The sequence below is a fragment of the Globicephala melas genome, chromosome 5 (genome assembly GCF_963455315.2).
Source record: "Globicephala melas chromosome 5, mGloMel1.2, whole genome shotgun sequence".
Taxonomy (NCBI): domain Eukaryota; kingdom Metazoa; phylum Chordata; class Mammalia; order Artiodactyla; family Delphinidae; genus Globicephala; species Globicephala melas.
In genome coordinates, this window is record NC_083318.1 from 72,858,295 (window position 1) to 72,884,411 (window position 26,117).

A 26,117-nucleotide genomic window follows, 5' to 3' on the forward strand; every position below is an offset into this window, starting at 1 on the left:
AAAAACAAATATAGCACGTTTATTCGTAAGTGGCTTTGCATTTCTTACATACAAAAAACTACCAAGATTGCATAAATATATGATGGTGGTTCTTGGTCGTACATAGAGAGAAGGAGGGAGAGAGAGGCAGAGAACTCCTCACTTGGTCCTCACTCTCAACAGAGTTACATTGTCCCAAATTCCTTAGGCTGACTCAGAGAAAATTTATATTCCAAATGGGAGAAGTAAAAAATGGGAAGAGGACTAGGTTGGAGACCACTGGAGAAATATTAAGTATACAAAGTGAACTGCACCCCAAATTTTTCAGGTGATCCATTTATTCCTGATACGGTGAGTCACATTTCGTAAAACTCTCGTCATGCATGAATATCAGAAAGTTTTTCTAGGTTAAAATGTAACCATATTTAAATTAAATAGTTCCAGTTTAATTTATGCAGGTAATCAATTACAGAAATCCTCAAAGAAAAATAATGAATTTCCTAGATATTATACTCTAAAATCTCACCAATATCTAGGTTTGCCCCAGCTGACAACTTTACTCTTACTTTAGCAGTCCTAAATAATGTGCAGTTATAGCCTTTAATTTTATTACATAAAACATAATATATACATTATATAATATACAATGTAGACCAACTTTTCAAAAGCAAATTAATTGTGATTTGATTCAACAACACTAGATTAAAAACATTGAAGCCACATTCAACATTATCTTGAAGCAATAAGAGTAGGTCAAGGGTACTGCTTTATCAATGAATATGTATCAATACATATTTTTCAAAAAAGTTATTCTCCTTCCTGCTTGGGCAGTGACCTAGGAGACTAGATGGGCATTTGCTCTGCAAATAAATACTTATAACACTTGACCAAACCTCCAAAAGTCTATGGTTCAAAACATAGCTTATAGTTCTATCTAAAGAAAGAAAATTTAAAAACACATCTGACAAAAATAACCAAGCTACAGAACAAAATATAAGTATACTACCTTTCATTTTTTTTAAAAAAAGGAGGGAAATAAGAATTTGTACTGATACTTGCATTTTCATAAAGAAATTCCGGAAGAAAAAGTGGCTTCGTGGGGGTGGAGGGGGAAACTGGGAAGATCAGGGAAGGGTGAGAAACTTAATATATACTTTCCATTTTTTGAACCCTGTGAATATATTATCTAGGCAACAAATCAAATGAATTATAATCAAACTTCTGTAAATTTGATGGTTGACATCATACAGAACTAATGCTTGCATGTACAGAATCAATTTTTAATGCTTCATTATGAAGCAAGATAAGCCTAGGATTTTTGTGCATTTATTATCTGATGATTTCCTATGGTTTTAAATAACCCACGTCTGTTTTAATGGCCTTATTGTATACAGTAATGCCCTGTGATTGTATCCCTAGCCCTGAACATTGTGTTTAACACATTGATGATGATAAGTACATGTTTGTCGAATAAACGGATGGATGAATTGCAAATTGCCCCATTATTTTGATAGTAATAGAATAATAAATTGGAAATTAAGATTATAGCAAGGTATATGTTACAATTAGTACTTGTAAGGTCTGGGTTGTGTTTATATGAACCTTAGAACTTTGAAGTGCCCGGTAGAGATTGGTTGTCAGATGAGGACTGTAAAACTGAAATGGGGCTTTCTTCAGAGAAAAGTTTCAAGACAACACAAGCAAGTAACAGTATGAACATAGTGGTCCTAGCATTCCAGCTGAGGCAAAGGAGTAGACTTGGAGAGGATCTCAAGATCTGTTCTTAGTACATGACTTTTCCTTTTTAAAAAGCAATTAGATTCAGAATGTCTCTTCCTTTAACCACAAATATCTCTCAAAAGATCTTGGGCTTCCCTGGTGGCGCAGTGGTTGAGAGTCCGCCTGCCGATGCAGGGGACACGGGTTCGTGCCCCGGTCCAGGAAGATCCCACATGCCGCGGAGCGGCTGGGCCCGTGAGCCATGGCCGCTGAGCCTGCGCGTCCGGAGCCTGTGCTCCGCAACGGGAGATGCCACAACAGTGAAGAAAAAAAAAAAGATCCCAGCTTGGAGATGCAGGCAGTTCTGAAATGCCCCCAACTCAGGGCAAAGCTCTAAACCCAGAGACTCCAACAGGCTGCCCTGCTGCTTCAGCTTGTTCCTGGGGATATTCATAAGGCATTTATTCCCTGTGCTCTCAAAGAAGGGCTTAACTCCACTATTTCTAGGGGGCCTGGGGTATTGTAGGGGTAGTTAGTCAATCTCTCAAGGTGATGCCTTATACACATATGGAATGCTCTGGAAAATAAGGACATCTTTTATGATGTAAACACACACACACACACACACTTTCTCTCTTCTTGAACAGCTGCCTAGTATTTCATTGTGTGAATATGCCATATCCACCATTAGTGACCTTTTGGGTTTTTTACAGTCTTTCACGAAATTAAACAGTGTCACTGTGAATATCCTTAGACACACATATCTTGTGCACTTGTGTAAATATTTCTTCAGGCTAATGTCCTAGAAGTATAACTGCTAAATCAAAGAGCCTGAGCATTTAACATTTTGATAGATATTGATAAATTACCTGAAACAGCTCTATCATTTATAATCTCAACAATACGCTGTGAAAATGCTAATTTCCCACAATTCATCCAGTACTGGGTTTTAGCAATACAGTATTTATAACGTTTACCCAGGTGAAAAAAATTCCAATAATTTAATTGCCTTTCTAGTAGAAAGTTTGAACATCGTTTGTTGCTATTTGGGTTCTATATAATTTTTTTAAATTAATTAATTAATTTTTGGCTGTGTTGGGTCTTCGTTTCTGTGCAAGGGCTTTCTCTAGTTGCGGTGAGCTGGGGCCACTCTTCATCGCGGTGCGCGGACCTCAGTGTCGCGGCCTCTCTTGTTGCAGAGCACAGGCTCCAGACGCGCAGGCTCAGTAGTTGTGGCGCACGGGCCTAGTTGCTCGGCGGCACATGGGATCTTCCCAGACCAGGGCTCGAACCCGTGTCCCCTGCATAGGCAGGCAGATTCTCAACCACTGTGCTACCAGGGAAGCGCTATTTGGGTTCTAATAGCAATAAGCGAGAGATTTTATAACACTGTAATCACTCCAGGTTCCTCTGACTTCATCTATAAAATGGGTCAGAATGCCCACATACGGCAAACCTGTGGCTAAAAGAAATGCAGTTAAATGGAAGATACGGCCTTTATCTGAGGATACTTTGGTTAAAAAAATGTGTTATTAAATTCATGTGAAAGCAGCAAAATGACATATCCTATGAAATATTCCAGAAGTTCCACTGGCTTCTCTCCTGCCACTCCAGTTAATAGGGCGTGTTACTGAGGCCTTAATTATTTTGTCATGAATAAATATTGCCTGAATAATGTACAGACTGGACAGCTACTCCTTTAGGAAAAGAAAAAATTATTTGTTGTTTACTTCCATGTGTCAGGCCAGGAAAACCGAGGCTCACCATTAAAAAAAATTTGATCAATGAATCACAACTGGCAGGAGAAAGATTGAGTGCTGAAACCTAGGATGTCTGACCCTAAATCCTTGCTCTCCCCTGTACACCGCTCTGCTTTTAGAGGTACCATTTAAACACGTGATATAAATTAATCTATCAAGTTTCAGGTGATGGTCAGAAAAACACACATGAAAGAATTAATTACCCAATTATTCCAGAAAGAATTTGTCTCGCTGAATAGAGAACTCAAACCAACTTTAACGCTGTCAAATAAAATACATGACATATAAGATTTGAATGCTGAAAGCTATGTCCTCCCGGCTGCAGAGATGTGCTGTCTATGCTTTCAGATACAAGTCCCTGGAGACAGAGTCTTTCCATCACACCTCCTCAGTGCTTACCAAGCAGTCTTGCTGCACTGAGCACAGGGATGTTTTGTCGAGCAGGTACAGGCTCAGCATGAATGTCTGGGCTACCCCAAATCAAGGTGTCCTGTGCCTCTGACAGCCACTCGGTTCCCCACCAGAGAGAGATCCATGTTAGGGACAGGAAAACCCGAGTCATCATCCCTTGACACCCCGAACCCTTCACACCTAGAGTTGCCTAACTTTGGTTGGGAGAAGAAGAGCTACATACGACAGAGATCTTCTTTTCCACCCGTGTTCTGTCCCCACCCCCTTCCCTACTGTGGAGACCTCAGAATATTCCCTAATGTTTAAAAATATAGTTTTTTATGACACAGTTCAAACTGATTAAAAAGTATCACGGGCACCTGTATACTCATCATTCAGCTCTTAAAATACGTTATGGACTGTTTGCTTTGGATTTTTAAAAGAAAACATTTCAGACGTATAATAAAAGTATAAAGATGAACATAATGACCTACCCGTGTACTCTGCAACGCAGCCTCAGAAATACAGGTCCTGTGTGCAGCTCAAGTCCCTCTGTGATTTTCCTCTGGTCACGTTCCCTTTCCTCTCCCACAGAGGTAACCACACTCCTAAATTTGATGCCTGTCATTCTTTAACTTTTCAATTGGCTAAAAACTTCTCTGTCTCACAAATCTTGGTTTGCTTTCTTTGGTATTTCTTTGAATCATTTAAGCTCCTACTTTCAAAAGGCCATGTTGCTTCCTAAATAAAACTTTAGTAGGATCATAAAAAACTAAATCATCAAATGTCTATGTGTCTTAGTTTAGTTTTAAATATGCCAGTGTGTGTGTGTGTGTACATTTCAGAAGGCAGATAGAACTATACATTAAAATGAAAATAATTACAGGTTCCCACTAGGCCAGTCTGTTATATATGTTTTCCAGGAACTGGACACATGATAGGAGGTTGCAGCAAAAATATTTTCAGATGACCTCGGCTGTTTCCATGATTCATGATGGTTAGGCGGGAGGGAATATAACGCCCCCAGTGCTGGTGGAAGCTGCGTTCTTAGCGGTGTAATGAACCAGAATATAATATGGTCTAGTTAACTCAACTATAATCGGATTAAAACTTTAATTAATTGAGCTAATAAGCTAGTTTTCCATTAATAAATACCATTGGTTTAATTTAAACACTAATGGTATTTATTAGCCAAAAGACACCAGGGAGTCCTTAGCCATAAAAGGTTTTAGCAGGAGGTACTTGGGTTTTCTAGATTGTTTATTGTAAATAAACCTGACATTTATGGATTTATGGGGCATGGCTGGCTGGCTGGCTGGAGAAAGGAGAGGTGGTATAGCTCTGTAGGCTGTGCAGTTAACAGAAACAGTTAACAGTTAACAGTTAACAGAAAGCAGAGGTATTCCAAAATCAAAAATTTGAGTACTGTTTCTGTATCCACTGCTCAAAAACTCAAACTCATGAGTTATTCCAAACTGAAACACAGCCTTGTGTAGAATGTAGGCATTCCTTAATCTCTGCTGCAAGAAGAATGGGCTACCTATAAGATTTTAGCGACAAGTGATTTAACGAAACCAGGTCCCAGGAGGAATGATGGCTAGAAACTCATTGCCATCACAACAGGATGCCAAGCTAAGGCTATAGGACACTGAATTTGCACTAAACAAGGTTTGTGTTGCTTAGATCCCCATCCAAATGGGGAGGTTACAGTATTGCCTCTAATAAAAGCCATGACAGAAGTACATATCGCACTGAGTCACCTCACTTAAAGATAGGCTACACTTCGCTGCCCTGAAGGAGGCATTCTGCCTAGAGATGCATTCCGCTTCATCCACAGTGTTTTAAAATTGTTCTGGAATTTAACGCCAGAAGGACATACGCTCTCTGGTTTGTCCCAATCCCACCACTCCCTAATGTTACATGAACTTCAAGTGTTTTTATTATCTTCCTGGGTCCTTCTTGCAAAAACAAACTTACTAAAGGGGAATCATTAATTTTCAGGCAGACTGGGAACTTCAAAAACTAGAAACCAAGCAAACCTCTTGCTTCATTGCAAAGTGAATGGGAGCAGTCCTTAAACAAAATGCCTGTTGGAAAAACACGACATCCATCTGGCTTAGGCTAGAAATTAGGTCCCCATATGAGGTCTGGTTTTCAAGATCAGGTTTCAAAACTCTCATGCACCTTCCTCTCTCCTGCTTGGATGAAAGACACCTGTTATCTCACCAGTTCTCAAAGATGGGATTTGGGGCTTTCCATTTTACAAGACGAGTCAAATAGTGTTTAAGTGATGAAGTACAGAGGTGACACTCAAAAATGTTCAAGTATGCAGCCTTCCCAAGAAAGAGCTCCCTGCAGGAGCTGTGGACATACCCTGGCTGGGCCTCACCTTGGGAGTGTTGCTCCTGTCCCCTGGGCCTGGGGACCAGCTGCCGCTGCTGTTCCAGCCAGCTTCCTGAAAGATGTCAGGACTCCGCTGCCGATGCTGGCGGGACACGACGAGGTGAATGCGCCTTTCACTGGCCTGTGTGATAAGACACAGGTGTTAGCCACTCTGAGCTTCCATTCAAAGCACCCAGCACCAGTGGCTTACCAAGATATGAGCTCGGTTTTACTTTTATGAAAAAAAATTATTTCTAGTATTTTCCATGGCCGTGCCCGCTTTGTAATCTAGCAAGAACTTGAGTTATTTCCTTTATCCCTAAATCGGGTAATGAACGTCACTTCAAGGGAAAAACTAGGGAAGGTTTGACTCATTCAACAGTCTTTGAAAAGACACTGTTGGACGTCGCTAATTTATGTTTAATGAACGGGCACCACTGCACACAAGCCATGTCTGTAGGACTTTCCAGCTAGAACAGAATGTACAGCGTAAAGTGGTAGCCCAGCCCAAATCCCAGATCAAAGGTCTACGACACAGGTAAACAATAAAGAAAAAGAAATGGAGCTGGTGGCAGCAACACCACCACTGCAGGAAGAGGAATCCTGTGTCTGACAGTTTCAAACATTGGGGCATTGGAAAGGATGAGCGTTTCAGAAATCTGAGGATGACGGCAGGTTATGATGCAGCCTGATTAAACGCCTCTCCCTTGATCCTTTTTTATGTGACAGCCGCTAATTGTGATGACTAGTCCTCTCTGCTATGTACCCTGACACTTGGACAGAGCATTGCAAATAGCAAATGCACTGATTATTAGGAAGGTTCATTCCACACCATAAATTTACCTATTGGCTCTCTGCCACAGATGAGTTTCACTTGTGTCTGAGAGTGTGGGTCATTATTCCAGAACTGCTGACTATTGAGGTTCCAGATCTGCAGGCCAGATAGACCAGACCTTGGACCTGTGAGACGTCCAGAACAAGGCTCCCTGATGGTCCAAGATGAAGTAGTCTGCTGACCTCCCTGTCACTTGAGTAAAAGCTGACCGTGGCTAAGTCATGACTAGATTTGATTAGAAACCAGGAAAGGCTAGGTTTGAGGACAAGGAAGGTGGAGAAGAGAGGAATAAGTTCTAGGCGTTCCCCTCTACATCTCATCCCCAGACGGCTCCGCATCACAGCACAGATGGACAGTGGCCTGCCTGCCCTCTTGCTTCACAGGCACAGATGTCACACCATGGACAAGTCAGGTCGTGAAAGGAGGCCATGGAAAGTCCACGCTCTTCTCCATGGGCTCAGACAATGGGAGTGGAGATATTCGCTTCCTTCCTCTCCGCAGCTTCCTTCTCATCACTCCCACTCTCCTGAACAGGGACCTTGTCTTAAAACCTTAAGCAATAAGAACCCACCAAGAGATCAAATCCCCACAGTTGTCCAGCCCAAACCTTCATGACTTTACATTCTTATATTAATGTCTCTTCTCGGCGATCTCTTGAAGAAGCTTAGGGGTCATCAGTTGGGTGGCTATACATGAGATGAATGTTTAAAAACACCTGCTGAAGTGCAGTGTCTATTGTAAACATCATGGTGGATGGTGGGCCAGGAGAGTTGACTCATTTCACATAAACGTAGGAAACCCTACAAAGAAAGTCTAAGTCCTTCACTCACTCTCCTTCACATCATCACCTCTGCTGCCCTGCCCAGTCATCACTTACCCTTCCTCTGCTCATTTGCCTATCTTGAATTCCCTGGTGTCTCTCATCATATATAAAGCCTGTGTCACAACAGGATAAAAAATAACAAGCCCAGGAAACAATACTGAAGTAAGCTGACATGAAGAACTATGGTATTAACCAACTAAACTGAGTTCTTGGAAGAATATTTTGTAATAACTGTCTCTTTCTTTATACCGTAGGCCTCACTTATCCAAATGAGGTTATCTCATTTGGAACTTTCTGAAGGAAAAATTACTAAAAGATAAGAAGTGGCAAACATTCAAGTCAAAACTTCAACTGCTGAGCCCAGATGCGCTCCTTATCTTCAGGGAAACTCCGACGTTTTGAAGGATCTCAGTGGTGGCGGTGGGTTTGTGTCCAGGCCCACATGTTGTACCATGTCAATTCAGGACCAGCAGCAGTGGCAGGCCCAACCAGCTCATGATAATTGAGAAAATCTGAGACTTTTACATACTGAATCAACTTGCTATGCAAAATCCCAAATGCCAAGAAGTAGCCTAAGAGCTATTTAATTCGCATTTTCCAGCACGAATTTCTCACTGGATTTTCAAATGCCGACTTTGGCGGGAATACACCCCAATAAATAGCCCTGGTATCAACTTACTTGGAAATAAATTCCCTGCAAGGCTGGATCTCCAGCTCTTACCAGCCACCTTATAAATTGCTCTCAGAGAGATTCTATTTGATGCTTTCTTACCAAGCATTTGAAGTTGAAGGTGGAAAATGGGCTAATGTGTTTATCCTGGCTCTAATTCTCAGCAATAGCTGGATTCAGTGTCAAGAAATGGCCCTTAGCACCAGATAGCCTTTCTTTCCACTGGTGTGAATGTGAGGTGAGTGTGAGAAGAGGGGCGTCACAGAAAGACTGAATGAAGGAGAGAATGGCACAAACTTGTTTATTTCATACTCACATAATCTGTGCCAGGAAGATGGGGGCAGCAGGCCTGTCATTTAAATGACAAACCTCGGGACTTCCCTGACTGTCCAGTGGTAAAGAATCCGCCTTCCAATGCAAGGGACACAGGTTCTATCCCTGGTCGGGGAACTAAGATCCCACACGCCATGGGGCACCTAAGCCCGCAGGCCACTACTACTGAGCTCGCGTGCCTCAACTAGAGAGACTGTGTGCTGCCAACTGCAGAGCCCACGCACTCCGGAGCCCATGTGCCACAACTGCAGAGTCCAAGTGTTCTAGAGCCCACATACCACAATTAGAGAAGAGAAAACCCACACGCCACAACTAGAGAGAAGCCCGGGCGCTGCAACAAAAGATTATGCATGCCTCAGTGAAGATCCCGCATGGCGCAACTAAGACCGACGCAGCCAAAAAATAAACAAACAAAAATAAATTAAAAAAAAATAACCGACACTCAAAGGAAGAGGGAGCACAGCATCTTTCTTGCATTTCTTGGGATGCTGTAATTTGGGCAAAAGGACTGTTTAACAATTGTGACTCTTTCAAGTGGCAGACCAGGCTAGAGGTAAATCCTTTTTACTTTTTCCTCTCCTCTCTTCTCTTCTCTCCCTTAAACATTCTAGATCTAGACAAATTCTGGACACAGTGGTTACCAGTTGCACAGCCTGGCTGCTGTATCATTTTCTTTCTACTCTAAGAGCCCAAGCATTAACTCCCTCTTCTCCTTTCTTTGGCTAGGGGGAAGGGATTCTGCTGGCCTCTATGTTCTCCCCTGTGGACCTCCGCTTGTTGGCAGGTCTCTTCTACAAACATTCTGTCCCTGTGGCTGACAGGTGCCTGCTCTGGACCAGCCACTGCACTAAGAGCCTTGGGAACATGGCTCCTGCCCTCAGAGAGCTTGTCCTACTTCAGGGAGAGTCAGAAGCAGGGGCCAGGAAAGAGATATGGGTAGCACACAAAGGAGTCTCCTGAGGTGGGACCAATTGCTTCCAGCTGAAAAAAACAGGACAAATCTCATATTCAGAGAAAACCAGAGGGCTAAAACCGAGTAGCATTTCTCATGGAAAGGCTTGTCTTTGTTTTGTTTGATGACTTTCTCTCTGCGCTTTTGAGATTTGACTCAAAACTGCGTATACTGTTTATACGATGGGAGTAAGCAGAGGTCACGGAAGGCAGCCATAGGCCGGCAGCCTCATTTATATTTAGCCCATTTCAAAATAATACGATCCCATCTCTTACAGCTGGAAGGAAGAGTCTGAGAGCGCTACACTAATGCCTCACAGGGCAAGCATCTTCCATCGCGTTCACCTTGGAAATGGCTCTTTTCTCTACAAAATCCACTATGGTTCATAAGAACTGCAGGGTGCAACACGGACCAGAAGCTTCACAGAGAGATGTAAATCAAAGATGCCACTGCACAAGGGGCCAGGAGAGGCATTTTGCAGAGCTGTGAGCCCAGGGAGACTTTGTACTGACCCAGTGTTGCATGGGTCCATGCGGTGGCTGTTTAGCCAGTAATAACTAGGGCAGAGTAAGAGTTGATAGAGTACCTGTACTTCAAGGTGTGACGTAGCCAAAGGCTCTACCTATTCATTTGCGAAGGAAGATTGGAGTTAAACCAAATGTACTCTAGCATTTGCTGCTTTTTAACCATATATACATATATATATATATATATATGCATATGCTTAAAAAAACATTTGGTAAACTGTAATTCATGTGGGTTTGGTCACTGCATTGATATATTAGCTTCATAAAATATCAAGTTAAGAGCTACCACACTCGTGCCCCCTCAATGCCACAGGGTATAGTTCTACACAAACACATAAAACAGAGGACTCCAAACTGACTGTTGGGCATTGAGATTGTGCTGCCCTCAGCAGACAGACCATGTACACGGCCCCCTTTATGACATAGTATAGACCCACTTGACTGGAGGTCCCTCTTCTTACAGAGATAAGAGCTGTAGTTGGATTTATAATAATAAGCTATTTACAGAGTTCGTCTCTACTTAGTGCTCCAGCCATTAGCATCAGAGATCTTTTTTTTTTTTTTTTACAAATAATTATAGTTTTTTTTATTTCCAAAGATACTGTAGTATATAATAGAATGTTACATGTCACGTGCAAGATGCAATAACTCTTCCTATCCCTTCAAAGGAATATCCCAGCCAGAGGTCACTCTGTGGGAAGATTGAAAAAAATTGCTGCTATATAACTCTTCCCATGGCATTATAGTTTCTATCCTCAAGAGGTCATAGACTCCACTGTATTTGATAGAATCTGGGTCTAAGACTGGCTCAGGTCTGGAATCTGAGAGAGGGATTGTGATTTTTCAATACCAGCTATAAGCCAAGAGAATTAACTGTTAAACTATGAAAAGCAGTAAGAGTTTGGTTATTTTACGGAATAAAACACCAACACTAACAATCAGCGATTTTCTTATATATCTTTTTTTTTTCAAGGTAACAGCAGTGTTTTTTTTAATTACACACATCTATAAACCTAATAAATAGATTTTCTCTATTTTTTTTTTATACAGCAGGTTGTTATTAGTCATCCATTTTATACACATCAGTGTATACACGTCAATCCCAATCTCCCAACTCATACCACCACCACGATCCCTCCCCCAACCTGCCGCTTTCCCCCTTGGTGTCCATACGTTTGTTCTCTACATCTGTGTCTCGATTTCTGCCCTGCAAGCCGGTTCACCTGTACAATTTTTCTAGGTTCCACATATATGCGTTAATATATGATATTTGTTTTTCTCTGACTTACTTCACTCTGTATAACAGTCTCTAGATCCATCCACATCTCAACAAATGACCCAATTACGTTCCTTTTTATGGCTGAGTAATATTCCATTGCATATATGTACCACATCTTCTTTATATATTTGTCTGTCGCTGGGCATTTAGGTTGCTTCCATGACCTGGCTATTATAAGTAGTGCTGCAATGAACATTGGGGGGCATGTGTCTTTTTGAATTGTGGTTTTCTCTGGGTATATGCCCAGCAGTGGGATTGCTAGACCATATGGTAATTCTATTTTTAGTTCTTAAAGGAACATCCATACTGTTCTCCATAGTGGCTGAATCAGTTTACATTCCCACCAACAGTGCGAGAGGGTTCCCTTTTCTCCACACCCTCTCCAGCAGTTGTTTGTAGATTTTCTGATGGTGCCCATTCTAACTGGTTTTGATTTGCATTTCTCTAATAATTAGTGATGTTGAGCAGCTTTTCATGTGCTTCTTGGTCATCTGTATGTCTTCTTTGGAGAAATGTCTATTTAGGTCTTCTGCCCATTTTTGGATTGGGTGGTTTGTTTTTTTAATATTGAGCTGCATGTGCTGTTTATATATTTTGGAGATAAATCCTATGTCCGTTGAATCGTTTGCAAATATTTTCTCCCATTCTGAGGGTTGTCTTTTCATCTTGTTCATCGTTTCCTTTGCTGTGCAAAAGCTTTGAAGTTTCATTAGGTCCCATTTGTTTATTTTTGTTTCTATTTCCATTTCTCTAGGAGGTGGATCAACATAGAGCTTGCTGTGATTTATGTCAAAGAGTGTTCTGCCTATGTCTTCCTCTAAGAGTTTTATAGTGTCCCGTCTTACATTTAGGTCTCTAATCCATTTTGAGTTTATTTTTGTGTATGGTGCTAGGGAGTGTTCTAATTTCTTTCTTTTATATGTAGTTGTCCAGTTTTCCCAGCACCACTTATTGAAGAGACTGTCTTTTCTCCATTGTATATCCTGGCCTCCTTTGTCATAGATTAGTTGACCATAGGTGTGTGGGTTTACCTCTGGGCTTTCTATCTTGTTTCATTGATCTATGTTTCTGTTTTTGTGCCAGTACCATATTGTCTTGATTACTGTAGCTTTGTAGTATAGTCTGATGTCAGGGAGTCTGATTCCTCCAGCTCCATTTTTTTCCCTCAAGACTGCTTTGGCTATTCGGGATCTTTTGTGTCTCCATACAAATTTTAAGATTTTTTTATTCTAGTTCCATAAAAAATGCCATTGGTAATTTGATAAGGATTGCATTGAATCTGTAGATTGCTTTGGGTAGTATAGTCATTTTCACAATATTGATTCTTCCAATCCAAGAACATGCTATATCTCTCCATCTGTTGGTATCATCTTTAATTTCTTTCATTAGTGTCTTACAGTTTTCTGCATACAGGTCTTTTGTCTCCTTAGGTAGGTTTATTCCTGGGTATTTTATTCTTTTTGTTGCAGTGGTAAATGGGAGTGTTTCCTTAATTTCTTTCAGATTTTTCATCATTAGTGTATAGGAATGCAAGAGATTTCTGTGCATTAAGTTTGTATCCTGCAACTTTACCAAATTCATTGATTAGCTCTAGTAGTTTTCTGGTGGCATCTTTAGGATTCTCTATGTATAGTATCATGTCATCTGCAAACAGTGACAGTTTTACTTCTTCTTTTCCCATCTGTATTCTTTTTACTTCTTTTTCTTCTCTGATTGCCATGGCTAGGACTTCCCAAACTATGTTGAATAATAGCAGTGACGGTGGACATCCTCGTCTTGTTCCTGATCTTAGAGGAAATGCTTTCATGTTTTCACCATTGAGAATGATGTTTGCTGTGGGTCTGTCATATATGGCCTTTATTATGTTGAGGTAGGTTCCCTCTATGCTCACTTTCTGGAGAGTTTTTTTTTTTTTTTTCGGTACGCGGGCCTCTCACAGTTGTGGCCTCTCCCGTTGCGGAGCACAGGCTCCAGACGCGCAGGCTCAGCGGCCATCGCTCACGGGCCTAGCCTCTCCGCGGCATGTGGGATCTTCCCGGACCGGGGCACAAACCCGTGTCCCCTGCATCAGCAGGCGGACTCTCAACCACTGCGCCATCAGGGAAGCCCTTCTGGAGAGTTTTTTATCATAAATGGGTGTTGAATTTTGTCAAAAGTTTCTCTGCATCTATTGAGATGATCATATGGTTTTTATTCTTCAATTTGTTACTATGGTGTATCACATTGATAGATTTGCATATACTGAAGAATCCTTGCATCCCTGGGATAAATCCCACTTGATCATAGTATATGGTACTTTTAATGTGCTGTTGGATTCTGTTTGCCAGTATTTTGTTGAGGATTTTTGCATCTATATTCATCAGTGATATTGGGCTGTAATTTTCTTTTTTTGTAGTATCTTTGGTTTTCGTATCAGGCTGATGGTGGCCTAATAGAATGAGTTTGGGAGTGTTCCTTCCTCTGCAATGTTTTGGAAGAGTTTGAGAAGGATGTGTGTTAGCTCTTCTCTAAATGTTTGATAGAATTCACCTGTGAAGCCGTCTGGTACTGGACTTTTGTTTGTTGGAAGATTTTTAATCACAGTTTCACTTTCATTTCTTATGATTGGTCTGTTCATATTTTCTATTTCATCCTGGTTCAGTCTTGGAATGTTATACCTTTCTAAGAATTTGTCCATTTCTTCCAAGTTGTCCATTTTACTGGCATACAGTTGCTTGTAGTAGTCTCTTGGATGCTTTGTATTTCTGCTGTGTCTGTTGTAAATTCTCCTTTTCCATTTCTCATTTTATTGATTTGAGTCTGCTCCCTCTTTTTGTTGATGAGTCTGGCTAATGGTTTATCAATTTTGTTTATCTTCTCATAGAACCAGCTTTTAGTTTTACTGATCTTTGCTATTGTTTTCTTTGTTTCTATTTCATTTATTTCTGCTCTGATCTTTATGATTTCTTTTCTTCTGCTAACTTTGGGTTTTGTTTGTTTTTCTCTCTAGTTCCTTTAGGTGTAAGGTTAGATTATTTATTTGAGATTTTTCTTGTTTCTTGAGGTAGGCTTGTATAGCTATAAACTTCCCTCTTAGAACTGCTTTTGCTGCATCCTATAGGTTTTGGATTGTTGTGTTTTCATTGTCAGTTGTCTCTAGGTATGTTTTGATTTCCTCTTTGATTTCTTCAGTGATCTCTTGGTTATTTAGTAACGTAGTGTTTAGCCTCCATGTGTTTGTGTTTTTTACGTTTTTTCCCTGTAATTCATTTCTAATCTCATAGCATAGTGGTCAGAAAAGTTGCTTGATATGATTTCAATTTTCTTAAATTTACTGAGGCTTCATTTGTGACCCAAGATGTGATCTATCCTGGAGAATGTTCCATGAACACCTAAGAAAGTGTAATCTGCTGTTTTGTGGATGGAATGTCCTATAAATATCAATTAAATCTATCTGGTCTATTGTGTCATTTAAAGCTTCTGTTTCCTTATTTATTTTCATTTTGGATGATCTGTCCATTGGTGTAAGTGAGGTGTTAAAGTCCCCCACTATTATTGTGTTACTGTCGATTTCCTCTTTTATAGCTGTTAGCAGTTGCCTTATATATTGAGGTGCTCCTATGTTGGGTGCATATATACTTATAATTGTTATATCTTCTACTTGGATTGATCCCTTGATCATTGTGTAGTGTCCTTCCTTGTCTCTTGTAATAGTCTTTGTTTTAAAGTCTATTTTCTCTGATATGAGTACTGCTACTCCAGCTTTCTTTTGATTACCATTTGCATGGAATATCTTTTTCTATCCCCTCACTTTCTGTCTGTACGTGTCCCTAGGTCTGAAGTGGGTCTCTTGTTGACAGCATATATATGGGTCTTGTTTTTGTATCCATTCAGCAAGCCTGTGTCTTTTGTTTGGAGCATTTAATCCATTCACGTTTAAGGTAATTATCGATATGTATGTTCCTATGACCATTTTCTTAACTGTTTTGGGTTTGTTTTTGTAGGTCCTTTTCTTCTCTTGTGTTTCCCACTTAGAGAAGTTCCTTTAGCATTTGTTGTACAGCTGGTTTGGTGGTGCTGTATTCTCTTAGCTTTTGCTTGTCTGTAAAGCTTTTGATTTCTCCATCGAATCTGAATGAGATTCTTGCCGGGTAGAGTAATCTTGGTTGTAGGTTCTTCCCTTTCAGCACTTTAAGTATATCGTGCCACTCCCTTCTGGATTGTAGTGTTTCTGCTGAGAAATCAGCTGTTAACCTTATGGCAGTTCCCTTTTATGTTATTTGTCATTTTTCCCTTACTGTTTTCAATAATTTTTGTTTGCCTTTAATTTTTGCCAATTTGATGACTATGTGTCTTGGCGTGTTTCTCCTTGGGTTTATCCTGTATGGGACTTGCTACACTTCTTGGACTTGGGTGGCTATTTCCTTTCCCATGTTAGGGAAGTTTTCAACTATAATCTCTTCAAATATTTTCTCAGCTCCTTTCTCTCTCTCTTCTCCTTCTGGGACGACTATAATGTGAATGTTGGTGCGTTTAAAGTTGTCCCAGAGGTCTCTTAGGCTGTCTTCATTTCTTTTCATTCTTTTTTCTTTATTCTGTTCCGCAGCAGTGAATTCTACCATTCTGTCTTCCAGGTCACTTATCCGTTCTTCTGCCTCAGTTATTCTGCTATTGATTCCTTCTAGTGTAGTTTTCATTTCAGTTATTTTATTGTTCATCTCTGTTTGTTTGTTCTTTAATTCTTCTAGGTCTTTGTGAAACATTTCTTGCATCTTCTCGATCTCTGCCTCCATTCTTTTTCCGAGGTCGTGGATCATCTTCACTATCATTATTCTGAATTCTTTTTCTGGAAGGTTTCCTATCTACACTTCATTTAGTTGTTTTTCTGGGGTTTTATCTCCTTTCTTCATCTGGTACATAGCCCTCTGCCTTTTCATCTTGTCTATCTTTCTGTGAGTGTGGTTTTTGTTCCACAGGTTGCAGGACTGTAGTTCTTCTTGCTTCTGCTGTCTGCCCTCTGGTGGATGAGGCTATCTAAGAGGCTTGTGCAGGTTTCCTGATGGGAGGCACTGGTGGTGTGTAGAGCTGGGTGTTGCTCTGGTGGGCAGAGCTCAGTAAAACTTTAATCCACTTGACTGCTGATGGGTGGGGCTGGGTTCCCTCCCTATTGGTTGTTTGGCCTGAGGGAACCCAACACTGGAGCCTACCTGCGCTCTTTGGTGAGGCTAATGGTAGACTCTGGGAGGGCTCACGCCAAGGAGTACTTCCCAGAACTTCTGCTGCCAGTGTCCTTGTCCGCACAGTGAGCCACAGCCACCCCCTGCCTCTGCAGGAGACCCTCCAACACTAGCAGGTAGGTCTGGTTCAGTCTCCCCTGGGGTCACTGCTCCTTCCGCTGGGTCCCGACACACACACTACTTTGTGTGTGCCCTCCAAGAGTGGAGTCTCTGTTTCCCCCAGTCTTGTCGAAGTCCTGCAATCAAATCCTACTAGCCTTCAAAGTCTGATTCTCTAGGAATTCCTCCTCCCATGCCGGACCCCCAGGTTGGGAAGCCTGACGTGGGGCTCAGAACCTTCACTCCAGTGGGTGGACTTCTGTGGTATAAGTGTTCTCCAGTCTGTGAGTCACCCACCCAGCAGTTATGGGATTTGATTTTGCTGTGATTGCAAAATCACCCCTCCTACCGTCTCATTGTGGCTTCTCCTTTGTCTTTGGATGTGGGGTATATTTTTTGGTGAGTTCCAGTGTCTTCCTGTCAATGACTGTCCAGCAGCTAGTTGTGATTCTGCTGTTCTCACAAGAGGGAGTGAGAGCATGTCCTTCTACTCTGCCATCTTGGTTCAGGCCTTAGCATCAGAGGTCTTAATGACCATTTCTTTAAAAAAATTCATCCTGCATCCGCATTCTCCACTGGTTTCTTTTCCAAGGATCCCAGAGTGAGACAGCCTAGCTTTAATTGTGGGGATGGTTCTTCCTGAACCTTTGGGGGCTGCCCCACTTTAGCTCCCCTTCCAGCTAGGGCTCAAGTATCATTTTCAGTTCATCTATCTTGTGCTCACCAAGCCCCAGGGAACTGTGGAGCACTGGTTGCACACAGCCAGGAAGCCACAGCTACGGAAGAGATGGCAGACATCATCTAATCCAACATTTCCTCTGTAGTTTGTGCTTTAATTCCACTCCAAAATCCTTGCCGTGTTGTCACCCAGCTCATGCTTCAGTGCCTCCAATGACAAGGAACTCACTGTGTCCCAAGGCAGTGCAGCACTAATAAGCAAGTTTTTTAGACAGCACTAATTAGCAAGTTTGTCCTTAGGTTGAGTTTAAATTTGTCTTTCCCTTGCTTGCCCATTGGTTCTAGTCATGCCCTCTCGGGCAACCCCAAACCAATTTCCACGTGACAAGCCTATTTGAAAATAGCTCTCATTGCCCTCCCTGATCCCTTTTCCTTTCCAGGTCAAGTATTCCTAGTTTCTTCACTATTTAACATGTTTTCAAGTCCCCACAAAAACTTGATGAACTCTTGACGACTTGCTGTAAAAAAGCTGAGTTGGGTGTGCGTATGAGATTTGGACTTAGAAGACAAATCCTGGTCTGACCATCAGAGCAGGGACTTTTTTTGGATGGACCAGCTGCACCTGGGACCCCACTGATGGAGTTCCCATTTTGCCATTTCACTTGTGCACAGGGATTGTCTCTATGTTCTATGGAGCCAAGAACTCCATAGATGTCTGTCTTCATTATTACTGCATAACTGAAAGATGACAGGGAAGCTCTCAAGACGCTGCTGTGAAACACAACACAGCAGTGCAACCTGGCTCTGAGATCACATGTGGCACACGGACCCTACCTGGCAATACAGACAACAGGAGGCATCTGAACAGGGTTACCCACTGATATGCTAGAAAAATAACAAAGTTGTCAGCCATTCCTTTTGACATGGCAACATACTGCACAATGAAGTACAGAAACAAAACCCTTGCCTAACGGTCCTGCCAGTGAGCAAGAGAACATTTGAGAAACAGAAATCTCTCTCACTAAAAGGAAATCCTCCTGCACTGTTGGTGGGAATGTAAGTTGGTGCAGCCACTGTGGAAAACAGTATGGAGGTTCCACAAAAAACTAAAAACAGAATTACCATATGATCCAGTAATCCCACTCCTGGGCATATATCCAGACAAATCTGTAATTCAGAAAGATACATGCACCCCTATGTTCATAGCAGCACTATTCACAATAGCCAAGACATGGAAGCAACCTAAGGGTCCATCGACAGATGAATGGATAAACAAGATGTGGTATATATATACAATGGAATATTACTCAGCCATAAAAAAGAATGAAATAATGCCATTTGCAGCAACATGGATGGACCTAGAGATTATCATACTAAGTGAAGTCAGACACAGAAAGACAAATATCACATGATATCACTTATATGTGGAATCAAAAATATGACACAAACTTATCTACAAAACAGAAACAGACTCACAGACACAGAAAACAGACTTGTGGCTGCCAAGGGGGAGGGGGTACGGGGGAGTTTGGGATTAGCAGATGGAAACTATTATATATAGAATGGATAAACAACAAGGTTCTACTGTATAGCACAGGGAACTATATTCATTATCTTGTGATAAACCATAATGGAAGAGAATATGAAAAAATATATGTATAACTAAATCACTTTGCTGTACAGCAGAAATTAATACAACATTGTAAATCAACTATACTTGAATAAAAAAAGTTAAAAAAAAAAAAGTCTCACTAAGCAATAAGTTAGGGCTCCAGAATTACAACTCTAGGATGAGCTGATGGTGTGCTGTTTGTTGCTAGTCCCTATAAAATGAGCTTACTGAAAGCAAATCTGGTGTGTGTTGACTTGCTCACCACCGAGACTTTAGCACCTGGCATACATAGAGCCTGGTACATTCTGAAAAGAATTGTATCTTCTCTAGAGAGGCAGCAGCTCCTTTAGTGAGTTAAGGGTGACCAGAATCTTGCAAAGGAAAAGGGAAATTAAGGAGGGTTTGAAGAAAAGTGCTGAATAGGACCTTAGGATTTGACAAGGGTAGAAAAGAAGATTTGAGACAGCAATTTGATCTATTTTTCCCACTAGACTTCAGCTCCAGGTACATATTTATGTTCCCAGAAGCATATCTTATAAGTGCTAAGAAATTAACGATGACAGTCTGACTTATACAGGGTCATAAAGATGTCAGTGACAAGCTCAAAATAAGAAATTAATTCCTGAGTAAGCAGAATGACCTAAGTTCTCAAACACCATTTCTTTTATGGTATCTGGAAGTTACTCTGAGTCTGTTCCGTGGTAAAAACAGAACAAAATCATGTAGGGGAATGTGAGAGTTGGAGAAGGGTAGTGAAGTTTCAAGATCTCCTACTATTTGGAGTGTAGCTGGGCAGGAGATTCACTCATAAAATTCTGAGTCGAAAGGCTGAACAGTTTTGCAAGTCATGCTTTAATCATGAATGCATGGAATTTGGACTATATAAAAATCATTTGGACTCTAAGAATTCAGCTCAAGAGAATGTTTTTAAGATTAAAAAAAACTGTTTAGTCTTATGTGCATTAAATTTACTACCATACTGCATTAAGAAAATTTGTTTAGATAGGGATTTGATTTTATATTAGCTGTGCTAGTCTATTAGAAAACACACACATACACACAGAACTGTCAGGTCTTATTTCTTGGCCATTCTTACTGGCTCCAGGGGACAAAAGTTCTGCCCCAGAACTCATGAGCTGGAATCACGTATTTAGAACAAATGTAGGCAATGGAGTAGTCCATTATTTAATTTCTGGCTCTGTCTAAAGGCCTATCACATTCTTTTAAAAAGTCTGAAGAAGCTGCTTGTCAATTGTTCTTTAGTGAAGTAACTTCTCATTTAAATATTAATTCATGTGAGGGGAAAAAAAAATCACACAGGCCAGTATTAACAAAAACCCATTGTATCACAACCTCTGCGAATGGCTTTGAATTATTTCAACTTCTGCATCGAGTCTGGGAAGCTGGCTAAGAAAAAAAGGCACATAAAAGAGATACTCAAATTTGAAATCCATCATTGCTTTCTTCATTTATTAACTGTATATATTTGAACTCCTAAATATGAATTCACTGATCCATAACTGCAGGTAGATGAGAGCATCTCAAAACAGGCCTAACTCTCAGCAGAGATCATTCTCCTATTGAATACTGCGTAGATATATGTGGAACCTCCCAGGTTTGGGATGTTGAAATGTCTTTTTCCCCCCTAGGGTCTCAAACCTTTGGCCCATATATCTTTGTTCTATTATTTTAGGTATGACACCAGACAGTTCAACAACTCTCGTAGAGAGATTTTAGTCAAAAAGCTTAAATTGACAAGGGAGAAATATAAAGTTGTACTAAGTTGCTAAATAAGGCAATTGCCCCATCATTGAAGCTTCTGTCTCCATCGCGTTTATCTCTGAGAGGAGTGCAACTCTCCATCTGTCTAACTCTGGAGCCTGGCCCTTAGGGCTGCTGCTGAGTGAGCCAAGGTTAGGGCTCCACATATGTAAAGCTGGTCAAAGTTAAGACAGTTGTGGCTTCTCTGTAATAACTTTTCCCTGAAATAATGTAGAAAAAGGCGGAATGTGTGGGACTGTGGGAGAAAACATGACCAAAAGGACATGTTGTTTGGGAATTTCTTTGTAAGGCAAATATGATTCATGCAGTGGACACACAAGGCCAATGCAGCCATGGATTGGTTGGAAATTTGAGTCTCAGCTTTTGAAGGGCACTTAGTTTAATCGCCCCAGCTTGGTGTGTGTTACGAGTATCTCATAAATAAAATTCATGCTTGAGATCGCTTAACTGAGTTTGTCCAGCATTCTACCTTTTCCATTTCTTTTCCAACTAGTTTTGCCCAAGCTTGTTTTTTTTTTTTCTCCCTCCTCTTCCTCTGCCTATAAAGCACACTGGCTTTGTTTGGTAAGCAGAAGAATCGTTTAGGAAATTCCACTGTTAGGCAAGATTTTATTTCATAAATTAACTTTCTCAGGGAAAAAATAGTTTCCTCTTCTGTTACTAATCTACAAAAGTAGAATATCACATGCAATCAAGAGTTTTCCAAGTGACGTGAGTAAGGGAGTTTTTCTTTCACCTACTGGGAAGGATAGCTGGCAGATCATCTTTAGAATGTGAGCTGCACTGACTGACCTGCAGAGGGAGTTGACAAGTGTAACGGGGGAAAAAAAACTGATCACCCAAGAGTCTGCTTTTTAAGGAGAAGAAAATCATGCTTAGAGTGCAGTTTCTTCACAAAGAAAAAACCAAGGGCTTTTCCTTTTCCATGGATTAATATTTTCAAAAACATTGTCGATATCCTGTTCTCACCCATTGGCACATACAGGCTACACCACCTGCTCAGTGCTGACTTAATTGTATTTGAGGAGAGGTGGGAATGTATTCCAAGCTCCAACAGGCCAGGACTGTGTCAGTCTTGTTCACCATTGTACTACACACCTCTTGGCACTTAGAAGGTGCTCAACCAATAATAACTGAGCAAATTCAAGGCGACAACAAGTAGAGCTCTACCTTGGGGACAAATAATGTAAAAGTGGATTTGATGCTTGTTCTTCAGTAAATGGTTTGACAAAAAATATCCCTATGAGATGGGATTAATGTGTGAATTATATATTATACATTTTTATAATCTGACTAAACTTATTCATTCAAATATTTATTGAGTGCCTATTACTGCCAGGCATATCTCTAAGTGCTTGAGATATAATACTCTACTGTCCTACACTATGCTAGATTGGCAGGTAATAATACAATAATTTGTTGGTAGAAGATAAAGAAGATTAGGGACTTCCCTGGTGGTCCAGTGGTTAAGACTTAGCGCTTCCAATGCAGCGGGCATGGGTTCGATCCCTGGTTGGGGAACTAAGATCTCACAAGCCATGTGGCATGGCCAAAAAAAGAAGATCAAGAAGATTAGGGGATACAGAATTGAAAATTGAGGGTGGGAGATGCCACTTTAAGTGGGATTGTCAGCGAAGGTGTCTCTGAGGAGGTGACATTTGAGGAGAGACCTGAGTGAAGTGTAGGAGTTCTATAGACATTTGTAAGAGTGTTTTGATCAGAGGGACAGCAAGAACACCAGCCTTGAGTTGAGAAAGTTCTTAAAAATATTTGAGGAATAGCAAGAAGGCAGTGTGACTGAGCATGGTTAAACAAGGGGGAGAATACCAGAAATTCTCCCCCATCTGCTTAAGATGAGGTTGCAGAGACAACTGAAGACCAGATTAGCATGGCTTTGCAGGCCACTGTAAGGATTTGGAATTTTAATCTGAGTGCCTTGGGAAGCGTCAGAGAGCTGAGGGCAAGAAAGCGACATGGTGGAATTGACTCTGTAAAGTAGTCATTCTAACTGCTGAGTCGAGAGAGAGGTGAGGAGCATGGAATATGGAAGCAAGGAGACCAGTTAAGAGGTTCTTGCAGTGGCCTAGACCAAAGATAATGGTGGCCTGGCTGATCCAAGCCATGGAGTTGGTGAGAGATGAATTGTAGGCTGGGGATGCAGAAGAGTAACGATTCTTTTTGGTCCAAGTAACCGAGAAAATGGCGGTGCCATTTCTAGAGGTGAGGAAAGACTGAGGGGAAGAGCAGGTTTGGAAAGGGGTGGAGCGGGGAGAAGTCAAGGGTTCACTTTTGGACATTAAATTTGAGATGCCTTTCAGACAGCCACATGGAGATGCCAAGCAGGCAGCTGTCTATGCAAGTGTGGTGTTCAAAGAAGTTGGAGCTGGGCATGTGAACTTGGGAATAGACGGCATAAAGTGCAGAAAGGAAATGTCTCTTGTAACTCTGGTTTTGTGCTCCCCCGGCTCCACAGGGCGTGACCTCAGGCCCCACAGGGCAGATGGACGGCCATCAGGTTAAGAATCACCTTGGAACTGGGGCACCATCAGAAGTCCCAGCTTGGGGACCAAAGCACCACATGTACTTCCTGTCCTGGTGGCTGGAGGAAGCAGGGTAAGTCCCCTTGCACCCTCTGCCTCAGGCTTTCCACCTTTAAAATGGCAATAATTTCATCCGCTGCTTGGTTCTCCTCAAAAGAGAGGGATAAGATACCACACATACGACAGTGAAAAGAGTTGCCGACACCTGGAAGAGCTCCGTGACTGGAACCCACGGGTAGGGAGATGTGTTTGTACTGAGATGATCAAGTCCTTGAGAGTAGGCTCTGTCTTCTGAATGTCATCCTCCATGGAACTTGGTACAAGGACCAGTCAGCTACTGCTGCTGACTCTGTCTGTACTTGAAGAATTAATACTTCAGTCACTAAGTGGAAGCTGACGTGATGTGCCAGATAACTGCAAACGCATCTTAAGACAAGGCCTCTGGTCTTGCCCCTCTCGAGTATCAGCTCTCCACTGCCTCTAGAGAGATCTTGCTAGAAAGTCATGTCACTTCCTTTCTTAAACCCTTCCAATGACACCGCATGGCCTTGGGGGTAAGGTCTGAGCTCCTTATCGTGGCCTGTAAAACTCTACATGATCTGGCCCTTGCCTACCACTCTTGCCTTATCTATTGCTGCTTTTAAAATGTATACCACTCTCCAGATGTTAATCATTTCCCTAACTGGCTTTTGGGGAAACATTCTTTTGTGTTGATCCATCAAAACCCCAGTTCAAGATTTTCCTCCTCTGTGAAGAATTTCTAGACCCCATCTCAGTAAAAAAAACCAAAAAACAACAAAAAAAAACAAAAAAAACCCCACTCTCCTTTGTCTACACCAGCACTATACTTAATTTCACCATTACACACTGTCACACCACATGGCAGTCATTTAGAAAAAGTCCACCTCCTCTACTAGACTGTGGACTCCTTTGGGAGACCAGCCTAAGAGGTCATCATCTCCCTGTTCTCTGCACCTAATCCAGGGCTAGGCAAGCAGCAAAAACTTAATACATTTTGGCTAAATGAAGTGGATTAAAGGGTTAGAATACAAGAGCCCAGAACAAAGCCTGTCTCTCTAGGAATAAAGCTGGAAGCTCAGAGAACATTAGAAAAACTCATGATGAAAAATAAATAACCCAATCAAAAAATAGGCAGAAGATCTAAATAGACATTTCTCCAAAGAAGACATACACATGGCCAACAGGAACATGAAAACATGTTCAACCTCACTAATCATTAGAGAAATGCAAATCAAAACTACAATGAGGTATCACCTCACATCAGTCAGAATGGCCATCATCAAAAAGTCTACAAATAATAAATGCTGGAGAGGGTGTGGAGAAAAGGGAACCCTCCTATATATACTGTTGGTGGAAATGAAAATTGGTAAAGCCACTATGGAGAAGAGTGTGGAGGTTTCTTAAAATAAACAGAGTTGCCATATGATCCTACAATCCCACTCCTGGGCATATATCTGGAGAGAACTATAATTCAAAAAGATACATGCACCCCAATATTCATTGCAGCACTGTTTACAATAGCCAAGACACAGAAGCAACCTAAGTATCCATTGACACAGGAATGGATAAAGAAGAGGTGGTACATATACACAATGGCATATTACTCAGCCATAAAAAAATGAAAAAAAAGTCATTTGCAGCAACGTGGATGGATCTAGAGATTATCATACTAAGTGAAGTAAGTCAGACGGAGAAAGACAAATATCATGATATCGCTTATATGTGAAATCTAAAAAAAAAAGATACAAATAAACCTATTTACAAAACAGAAATAGATCCACGAACATAGAAAAGAAACTTATGGTTACCAAAGGGGAAGGTGGGAGAGGGATAAATTAGGAGTTTGGGATTGACATATACACACTACTATATATAAAATATATAACCAACAGGGACCTACTGTATAGCACAGGGAACTACACTCAATATTTTGTAATAACCTATACAGAGAAAGAATCTGAAAAAGAATAAATTATACATATATATGTAAAACTGAATCACTTTGTTGTATACCTGAAACACAACACTGTAAATCAACTATAGTTCAATGAAAAACAACAACAACAACAAGAAGAAAAACTCATGGTGACCCAGCCAAAGTCAACAGGATGCATGCTGGGGCTTGGTAACATCGCGTCTGTCAGGAGAGTGAATTAGTTTGAACTAATGTCAGGCGATCATGAGCTCTATTTGCCTGACTGATGATAATTTGTATGCCTCTCCTATAGGGGGACTTCCTTAGGTTCATATTTGAGTTCCCTTGGGCTTTCGAAGGGGGCCGGACTCAGCCATGGAGACAGGGCTCAGCCTTAGCCAATCCTACAGTGGTTTCTTGTCCACAGGATCCCTGGCCAGCTTCTGGGCCAGGATCCCATGGCCCAGCTTCTTACAGGAGTTGGTACAACCAGATGCCTTGGAAGTGTCCAGAACACATCTAAGTGAGCCCTGAGTCTATGACTATCATACTAGGTACAGGGATGACACAACCCCGCTGACCTTGAGTGATCTTAACCTGGTGGG

At 41.3% G+C, this 26,117-nt stretch overlaps 1 protein-coding gene across 4 annotated transcripts in view; it reads right to left on the minus strand.

The window, feature by feature from the left end:
• LNX1 (ligand of numb-protein X 1) overlaps positions 1-26,117 on the minus strand; it is a 124,451-nt gene that overhangs the window by 14,625 nt on the left and 83,709 nt on the right. For all 4 annotated transcript variants that reach the window (XM_060299330.2, XM_030880536.2, XM_060299331.1 and 1 more), the window contains exon 6: positions 6,238-6,372. In XM_060299330.2, the coding sequence (XP_060155313.1) occupies positions 6,238-6,372 (135 nt within the window). The remainder of the gene's footprint in view (positions 1-6,237; positions 6,373-26,117) is intronic.